The sequence below is a fragment of the Lingula anatina genome, chromosome 4 (genome assembly GCF_051362555.1).
Source record: "Lingula anatina isolate TDL-2025a chromosome 4, LinAna3.0, whole genome shotgun sequence".
Classification (NCBI taxonomy): Eukaryota; Metazoa; Brachiopoda; class Lingulata; order Lingulida; family Lingulidae; genus Lingula; species Lingula anatina.
In genome coordinates this window covers 21167947-21178021 of record NC_141770.1, presented here as the reverse complement: position 1 = coordinate 21178021, position 10075 = coordinate 21167947, and the positions used below count along the sequence as shown (strand labels likewise).

Here is a 10075-nt window from a genome sequence, read left to right as displayed (position 1 = left end):
TCTATCGTGATGTTTAAAAAAGGGAATTCCCTCAAACGGTAGAATGCTCGGGAGGAATGTCCAGCGAAGAGAAAGCGGTTGTTGACAAGAGAATATGAAACGGAAAGGGGGAAGTAAGACTCAGGTGAACACAGAAGGTCGCTGTTCTAGTATATTTGAAGGAATATTTTCACGTAGGACGTACGTAAGTATTTCAACTTGTTGTTTATATACACTGTCAGGTAATAGTGTACATGTACAGTACATCATGTACAAGAGCTTAACATTGTCCATGAATTACTGTGATCGATGTTGTTGCTGTTAGTTTGTTACATGTACCAGGCAGTACAGTACATGTACAGTACAGTGTATGGGCTCATTGTAGCAACCAGTGTTTTGTACTGATTTTCTTTAGGATATATTATAATTGTTCTTCAGTTTGATTATGCTGCACAGTGTACTATATTTAACAGGTAGTTACATGTACCAGTAGCTAAAAAACATACTTAAATTGCACATGTTGTAGCACTTTTGTTAATTTGAAAATTATTTATATTTTTACTGTTATTTACTGGGGTATGTGTTTGTCTAGTTATATTTTTCTCCCCAATTTCTTAACAATGAGCGGATTTGCCAAATTAGGTATATTTGCTAAAAAAGCCAGAGACATTTCTGTGAGTATCTGTAGAAAAAATCAATCTGTGACCCTGGTAGAGGGTATAATTTGATAATTGTGCAGCACTTGTAACTGGTGTGTTCCATCAAGATCCCTGAAAATAAACCATCTAAACACTTGTCACAATATTGAAAAAAAAAAAAAAAAAGATGAATAATTGCACAACAGTAATGGTTTGATGTGATCTACCTGTAGTTGTTAGTTGCGTTCCCTTTCCTGGTTTTCTAAGTTTATTAAAGGGCTTTTAAACATTGTTATAATTGCAACACATACCATAAAACACCAAACAATAATTAGATATTGGCATATCAGATTACATAAATACAAAAAACTGCCCATGCCAACAATTTTAGTCTTGGGAGGATTTGGTTCTTGACATTCTTTGTTGCATTGTTAGTTAATGCAGCAAGTTATTCGAAAACAAGTTGACTGAAAATAAGCACAATTTTGTACCTTCAAGCTTCAAAACACATTTTCATGTCAAATATCCCATATTTCTACAAGTATTCTCAGCTCAAAATGCCAAAAGAAAAAAGTATTATCTGACCATAGTGTTGGAAAATCCACTTCTGCTTCATGCTCACAGCTTTACTCCCATGTACCTCCAGCTAAAAATGACTTGGCAGCTTCAGTTACAAAATAATGCACAATTCTTAATGGACACAACAAAAAGCTGATCTACATGTATGCTTTAAGACGGAGAAAAGTTATCAGTTCATAGCACATTCAATTTTAGTGACATATGTTCAGTTACACATTTGTTTAACACAGGTGTGATACTTTACCAGTATCATTACATGCATCATTGAATTGGAAATGGGACGCCATAGTGTCAAGCATTGGTTTTGTTTGTATCACCAGTATTATTGCACTTCCAGTGCCTGTAGTACCTAAACTTGAATTTTGATTTTGAATCAGGAACTTTCCATTATTCAGATTTATAGATAAACTTATGATAAATTATTCTTACACTTTGGACTGACTGATATTATGACAATCCCTTACCTATCTTATCTGTGTACATTATCTGGTGTCTTCTCTCAGAAGGTAGTAGGCCCTGTTGATTTCTATTGAATGAAAAAAGAGATTTATCTTCTCAGAAAGGGTACAAAAGTCAAAATGTGTCTTGATTTTAAAAGAAACTTAAATAGTAAGTTGACAGAATGTATTTAAAAAGGGAAAATTAGTAATGAGTATAGTAATGTCAAGATCTAAACTAAAAATTTCTCATGGTAAATGGCTATTAAAATAGTGGTACGGATGCACTGCATGGTGTTTGCTTTTAAGCTCAACTTAATGAAGGAGATGAACTCTGATTCTGAACATTGATGATAGATGACATTTTTCAAAGTAAGGAATCTGAGGTGTTCTGTGTACTGGGGTGTACTAGTACATAGAGCCAGGAGCTACATGTACTAGCCAATGTAGATGTACACTTTTCATGAACACTGAGAAAAAATAAAAAAAATCTCCACACAGTGCTTAAAAATTTATTAGCCTTAATTTATGGGTTATATTTTATATTATATTAAATCATACTAAGTGATTGTTTTTACAATGTACAGATAGCTGGCTGCACTGTCTGTAGCTACAGATTACTATCCATAGCCCATGACATGTTACATAAATAATTCACCCAAGGGTATTTATATTTTTGCTTAGTGTATTTGGCTTTTTTTCCTTTTCTTTTTTTACTTGGAATATTTAAGATTATTCACATTTACTATTACAGAAAACTGAACCGCCAAGAAGTTTCCAAGCTAGGAACCAGGACTACATATTGTGAAGAGCCATGGCATCAAAGGGTGTGCCTTGCTTCAAGATAATTATCCTTGGTCAGTTTGGTGTGGGGAAAAGTTCCTTATTTCGCAATTTTATAGATGGATCATTCTGCCCTGATGCTGATCCCAAGTCCAGCATTGGTTTGGATTTCTTCTCCAGACTGTTCAAGGTGGAAGATGATGTGGCTGTAGAGGTGACTGTAAACTTCTTTCATTATAGTTTTAATAAAGGTGCTGGGTTGCAATTGTTGGCAGGAAATTTTCTTTGAAAAATGAATCTGGTACTTTCAGTCCTTTCTACAGGATTGATTTCACATTTCCTTCTGCAGCCTTTTACACTTTAAAATACTAGTGTGTTGCAAAATGATGCTAAAAAATTACATAAGTATCATCTCTTTCCTCTGTGAATGCACCTTTAATTCAGTTTGATTTGATTTGATTTGATCTAATTTTGATATGATATTATTTCTTTTTTTATGTACAGACACAGATGTGTCTGTACATATAGCCATCACCTGCGTCTGTCGTCGCCGTCGCTGTCGCCGTCGTCGCCGTCGCCGTGCACTTTTACCGATAACACGATTAGTGGAAAACTGTTTTTCATTTCAGCTTGAAACTTACAGAATTGATACATATTTATAATACGCAGGTCAAGTTCAAAAATCAGCATGATCGGGTCACTTGTAGGGAAGTTATGCTGTTTTTTCACTTTTTTCAGCATATATGCAGCACCGATAACACGATAAGTGGAAAACCATTTTACTTTTTGGCTTGAAACTTACAAAACTGATGAATATTCATAATACGCAGGTCAAGTTCGAAAATCAGCATGATCGAGCCATATTTGTGGAAGTTATGCTATTTTTTCATTTTTTTTCAGCATAAATGCAACACCGATAACATGATAAGTGAAAAACCGTTTTACCTTTTGGCTTGAAACTTACAGAACCGATGAATATTCATAATACGCAGGTCAAGTTCGAAAATCAGCATGATCGGGCCATATTTGTGGAAGTTATTCTATTTTTTCATTTTTTTCAGCATAAATGCAACACCGATAACACGATAAGTGAAAAACCGTTTTACCTTTTGGCTTATAAGTTACTGAAATGATGAATATTCATAATACGCAGGTCAAGTTCGAAAATCAGTCTGATCGGGCCATTTTTATGGAAGTTATGCTGTTTTTTCACTATTTCAGCATATGTGCAACACCGATAACACATATCAAGGAAAATCAATTGGCTAATCGTCTTGAAATTCACAGGGGTGATCAGATTTACTAAAATACAGATGAGGTTCGAAAATAAGCTTGATCGGTTCAGTTTTGGTGAAATTGTGCCTTTTTTTGTATATAAGTCTTTTTTCCTCGGATTTAATTCTTAGGCATGTTAACAATCTCATTTGTGAACTAATTAGTAATGTAAAGGTGTTCTTTTGACATTTTCTGCATCTTAACAATATTGTTAGTTGATTATATAAAAATGATGGTAAACCTGTTATTGTGCATTTTGAAATAAAGTGTCAAAAATGGAAATAAACTCATATCTTTACAGTTTGTCAGATTCAATCATTCACCATGTTCAGAATCTCAGAATGGAACAAATTGGACATTTAAAATTGTTCTATTGATATTTTTCCAATGTCAACAACTTTCTTAGTTGATCATTTAAAAACGACAGTAAATTGATTATTTTGATATATGTAAAAAAAGTGTTGAAAGTGGAAAGAAATTCATTTCAGTACAGTTATCTCTTGTGTACATTTTGGCATTTTGAAGTTGTGACTCTGAACTTCTATGGCCCTGAAGACCTTTCCATATCAAATTTTCTGAATATCCATGATACTTTTATTTTATTATTAAAAATTGATGGTCATTATGCTGTGAAGCATTATGTAATATTGCATCAAAATTGAAGACAACCCCATTTCAGACAATGCCTCCATAGTGACCATTAAAGGAAAACCAAGTCACTTACTCTTCTCAAACTTACAGAAATGTAGCATAGCACTAAATTATAGCTTCAGTTGGAAAACCTGTTATATTGGTTAACTTTCTGGAAATTATATAGTTTTTTGTTACAATTAAAATTTTCACATATGGGCATTTTCAAGGTGTGACTTAGTCTTTGAACTTCCATTGGCTTGAATACCATTGCTAGTCACATCTTTTGAATAGCTATGATACATTTTCTTTATTATTAAAAATTGATGGCCATTGTGCTGTTGACCATTATGTTAAATTGCATAAAAGATGAAAAAAAAACTTTTTTGGACATCGCTGTTGGGATGACCATTAAGGAAAAACCATTTTACTTATGATATTCTAACTTACTGAAAAGTTTCATAGGACTGAAGTGTAGCTTGTGTTGGAAATCAGTGTGATTGTTTTCTGTTTTGGCAGCTCTATGGAGTGCTATATGGGGCTACTGTTTATGGATGGTGGTCATTGTCCCTTGGGATAATCACTAGCTAAATTCAGAGCTATAAAATTACTTGCCTAATTGATTTTCAAGTGCCCATTAAATAAGATTACATAAAACACACGTTGAGATTTCCCATTCAAGTCTTATAGGTTAAGCTCTCTTAACTGTGTCACATAATTAGGGATTGGTGCTAATTATGCAGGTAAATGTTGTTTAATATTGCAAATAAGTTTACAAAAGAAAAAAAATTTGTGCAATGCCAACATTAATGCTATAGATGAATAACAGTGCCTTATTATCCTCAAACACATTGGGATTATTCATATCATGTTAATACAGCAAGATTAAAAGTTTGAATAGCAGCTTTACTGGAATATTTTTTTTTTATTTGTGTTTTCTTTTTAATTTTTTTCTAAACACTGGCATTTTCAACTCCCATCCACCTGAAGCTCTTCAGATTTTCTGTATTTCCACATAAGCAGTTGCATAGGTTTTTATGTCTTTAAACATTATGTAACATTATTTTATGCACTGTCAACATTTTTCAAATATTGGGATTTTCATTATGTGAATTTGAACTCTCATGGTCCAGAACCTATAATCTTATTGCAGGGGTGGATTGAGGCCGTCTTCTGGGTCTTTCAGATGACGGTCAGATTTTAGAGTTTACATTGACTGGTATCAATTTTTTTCTGTTGGAAGACCATCAAAAGTGTAGGATGGATCAACAAATATAGTTTGGAATACTGTCAGAAAATACCTCTGGATCTGCTCCTGTTATTGAGCATGTTACCTGTTGTGCATGATTAAAATTCAGTGTTGATTGACAGTGCCATTATAAGCATTATTTATTATTGCATCAAAATTGACAAAATGACCTCTTTTGCATCTTTATATTCTGTTTTTTGTCTGTACATTTGACAGCTTTGCTGCCTTGTTATTTCACATATTGAATGTTATGGTGGTAATGCAAGGGTTGTATGGATAGTAATACTTGTAAACATGAATGAAAGCAAATGTTACAATATTACACAATTTTAATTGATTTTATGGGGAAAGCACATTATGTATTATTGTCCTTTTTACTGTTAATTATGATTACAACACTTAGATAACAAAAATTCTTATGCAAGGATTTTATTTATTGACTACAGTTCAGCTTTTAACACAATTGTGCCAAAAAAACTATATCTGAAACTTTTAAACCATCTTAAGCTACCTGTTTTTATTTGTGACTGGATTTTAGACTTTCTTTTAGATAGAAGACAATCTGTTAAAGTCGGCTCTTTTAGCTCAAAAACAACAGTCTTAAATACTGGTGCACCACAGGGATGCGTCCTTTCACCTTGTCTTTACTCCCTTTTTACCTATGATTGTACTGGTGTAAGCGACGGGACTTTTCTCATGAAATTTGCGGATGATACTACGCTTGTGGGGCTAGTTACTGATAATAACGAGAGTACATATAGAGAATCTGTTGAGTCGGTGTTAAGCTGGTGCAAGAGTAATGATCTTATCTTGAACGTAGCTAAAACCAAAGAAATGATAGTGGATTTTAGAAGGAATCAGAATGTAAAGGTACCACTCACCATTGGTAATGTTGAAGTTAGTAGAGTAGAGGAATTTAAACTACTTGGTATACACCTTAACAGTAAATTGAATTGGAAAGATAACACCGCAAAGAGTGTAAAGAAGGCACGGCAAAGACTGTATTTTTTAAGATCATTGAGAACTTTTACTGATAGCGTGCCTATTTTAGGCAATTTTTACAGGTGTGTAATTGAAAGCATTCTAGCGTACGGAATTATAATATGGTATAGCGGAACAGCTGGGGAGGAAAGGAAGAAATTAACGAATGTTGTAAAAACTGCAAGCAGGATTATTGGGCAGGATCTCCCCAAGCTGGATGATATTTTTAAAGACAGAATGGAGAAAAGAATTGTCAACACCATGAAAGACTCTTTCCATCCTGCAACATCTCTTTTTACTTTTTTACCAAGCAACAGTAGACTTTTAACTTTTAAAGGCAGTAAACGCTTTTTAAACAGCTTTTATCCAAGTGCAGTGACGCATTTTAATTTGAACTCAAAACTAAATTCTTAATTTATTTATTTATTGTATTATTTTACTATTTTACTCTGTATATTGCTCCAAAAGGAAAATGATTTCCGATTTTTATAATTGGCTAAATAAACTCTTATCTTATCTTATCTTATCTTATCTTATCTTATCTTATCTTATCTGATTAGAAATAGGATGAAAAGACAATATCCTGCCATATCTTATAATTTTGAATCTTGTTCTACATGTATGTACATAAACTTTGTGCTCTGAGATTTTGTAACTTCCTGACCTTTTTTTTACTTTGCTTTGTGGATGCAACCATCATAGGATCTCTGTACCATTATATTTAATTTTATTCCTCTTCATATTCATGCAGTTAACCTTGTGGGACACAGGGGGCATGGAGAGGGTATCGAGCCTCACAGCCAGCTACTACAAGGGGGCCCATGCCGGGCTACTGTGCTTCAGCCTCAGCGATAAAGGATCCCTCAGTGTTCTCTCTCAGTTCCAAAACGAAATAAAAATGTACTCCAAGACAAACACCCTTTTCCTGTGTGGGACCAAATGCGATGAGCAGGTACATGGGTCGTCCTGTGTCACAGACGAGGACATTGAAATGTTCGTCCAGAATTTTGGGGATGAGGCGCTAAGTGGACAGTACAAGACGTCCAACAAAACGGGCCAGGGGGTGAAAGAGATGTTTGAAGACATGGCCAGGGTGTTATATTTGAAGTCCAAGGGGCAGCAGTTTGAGAAGCAGAACACAATCAGAGTGTCATCAGCGCCACCAGCTGGCACCAGGAGAACAAGATGCTGTATGAGCAGGCAGAGTGAACTAGATTTATAATGATCAGTTTTATGCTTTATCCCATGATAGTCATCATTATATTGACTACTAGGGAACAACTAGTGAAATAAGAGAATTGGTTTGGTTTTAGAGATGACAGTCAGTCTAAACTACCTGGTGTATGATATTCGAATTATTTAAATTTTTAAATCCCACTTTAGAACTCGTTTATTAACAGACATTTTAACATTGGTTTGACTTCATTCCTGAAGTTAATTGTGACTGACAAAACCAGGCACGTTTGATTGCGATTGTCATGTCTTTTTTTTTTTTTTTTTTTTTTTTTTTTGTGTGTGTGTGTTTGTGTGTGTGTTCACTATATGACAGTTGTTTTCAAATTCCCTCATATTGAGCATCGCGTAATCACTGGAGATTATTATGGTGGTAACATTCCAGTGTAAGTCTGGTCACAAATTAGCCTGTAATATTTTTGGTTAAAATACATTATATAGACATTAATCAACTACACACCTACACTGTATCAAGGCCACAGATTGATTTTTCACTATACATTCACACTTCTCTGGCTTATTTATGGCACATTTCTCCACTCGCGTTGGAGAAAAGTGCAGATTATTAATCTGCAGCCCTGGTACTACTTACTGTACCTGTACCAATGGTAGCAGATATACCATACGATATATGAACACCTTGAAAGGGAACCACAGTAGTATTTTCTCAGGAAATATTTAAATTCTTTCTGATTGCAACCAATTTGTTTAGAATTGAACAATTTTAGGTATGCAATATATCCAGAGGATACTGGGATCTCTTGCTGCTGCTTGACAAATTTTTCCAAAGTTCACAGAATTTCTCACTCATATGCATAAACAGACTTTTGCATTTACATTAATAGGCGCAGATCTTTTAGGCCTGTTAATTGCAATAAAGTTTGATATTTGAGTAATTTGTTGTATTTAAGTACAAAATATAGAGTGTACTAGTATGGAGGTGTTTTTAATGTTTTAACATTGAAACTTCAGAGATTATTTGTATTAATCTTTCTTGAAACTAGGTATATCTTTGAAATATATTAAATATCAAATAAGTGGGTAATGTGTAGTGAACATTATTTTATCTTAAAATATATATTTTTTACTTAATCTGACAATGTATTATTTTTCATTTGAAAATCTAGGCCCTGTTCAAAACTGTAAACATATATATTTTATTTAAGAAATACAATCGTATGAAGGTTGAGTTTTCCTTTGACACCCATTGTCAAGTTTGCATTTTCCATTAATTTCATTGCAGTTTTCCTCTTTACTAAAAAGAGGAGCACATAATTTTGAAAAATTCATTCGCCAAAAAGATCGAGAGTGAAAAAACTTCACCGCGGGGAGTCGAGAAATCTAATTACAAGTTGCCGTGCTTGATAAAACGATCTGAAACTAACCACTGGATTCTGTAAAAAGCCTAATTGCGCCGCTGTCGTGTGTCGCAAACTGGAAATCAAACTTCATAAATCAATGCCTCTTGGTAATATTAGAATGTTTATCTTGTTGCCATAAAAGTCTTCGTTTCCCTGTTTCACTGGGCTTGCAACCACTTGAAAAACGAATGTTGATCCGCTATCACATATATGTAACAAACTAAAAGGTTGCAATATTTAGTCATTAGCATGAGTGGAATCGACGTTGTCTATCCAGTATTGGCAAAGCCTCAACTAAGGGGTTGGTAACAGTAGGCAAATTCGTTATCAAAGCGGTTGGAAGCCCGGTGTAACAGGGGCTTTATTGTTTTGATGCATGAAACTGGTATGTGCGTTTTTTCTTCACTCTCTTTTTCTTTCTCCCTGTCTTTTTTTAAAATAATTTCCACTAATGAAATTACAAACGTGCAAATGGTCTGTGCGTTTTTTCTTCACTCTCTTTTTCTTTCTCCCTGTCTTTTTTTTAAAATAATTTCTACTAATGAAGTTACAAACGATCATCAAACGTCCTCAAAATCAATAAACGATGCAGTAAGACTTTTTGGTCCCATTTAAACGCCATAGCATGGCCAGCGTCAGGAAGGACTGAAATCTGAACATCAGTTGCAGTTAGCATTATTAAATTTTTGATTCAGTTCAAATTGATAAAATTGTAAGAGAATTGTGCAAAGAGGTTCGTTAAAAAGACTGTGACATGTATAATATACATTTTATTTCCCTAAAAGGAAATTAATATTAATATTTATTGTACTGCCAACGAAGCAACGCCGAAAGGTATACTTTCCAGTTATACGTTAATTCCCCATACACCTGTTGTTAAATCTGCACTAGTTATTTTCCATAACTGTGTGTCATATGCCTTTGAAACCT

At 34.0% G+C, this 10075-nt stretch overlaps 1 protein-coding gene across 2 annotated transcripts; it reads left to right on the top strand.

Moving 5' to 3' along the window:
- The first annotated feature begins 8 nt into the window (after positions 1-8).
- On the top strand, positions 9-8973 carry LOC106170379 (uncharacterized). Of its 2 annotated transcripts, none has more exons than XM_013550224.2 (3): positions 9-184; positions 2388-2630; positions 7303-8973. In XM_013550224.2, exons 2-3 carry the CDS (start codon positions 2448-2450, stop codon positions 7771-7773), a joined length of 654 nt encoding a protein of 217 aa, XP_013405678.2. In that variant the 5' UTR covers positions 9-184; positions 2388-2447; the 3' UTR covers positions 7774-8973. The 2 variants fall into 2 exon arrangements, with proteins under 2 accessions (XP_013405678.2, XP_013405679.2); XM_013550225.2 differs by having other exon boundaries at positions 16-180.
- The last annotated feature ends 1102 nt before the right edge of the window (positions 8974-10075 follow it).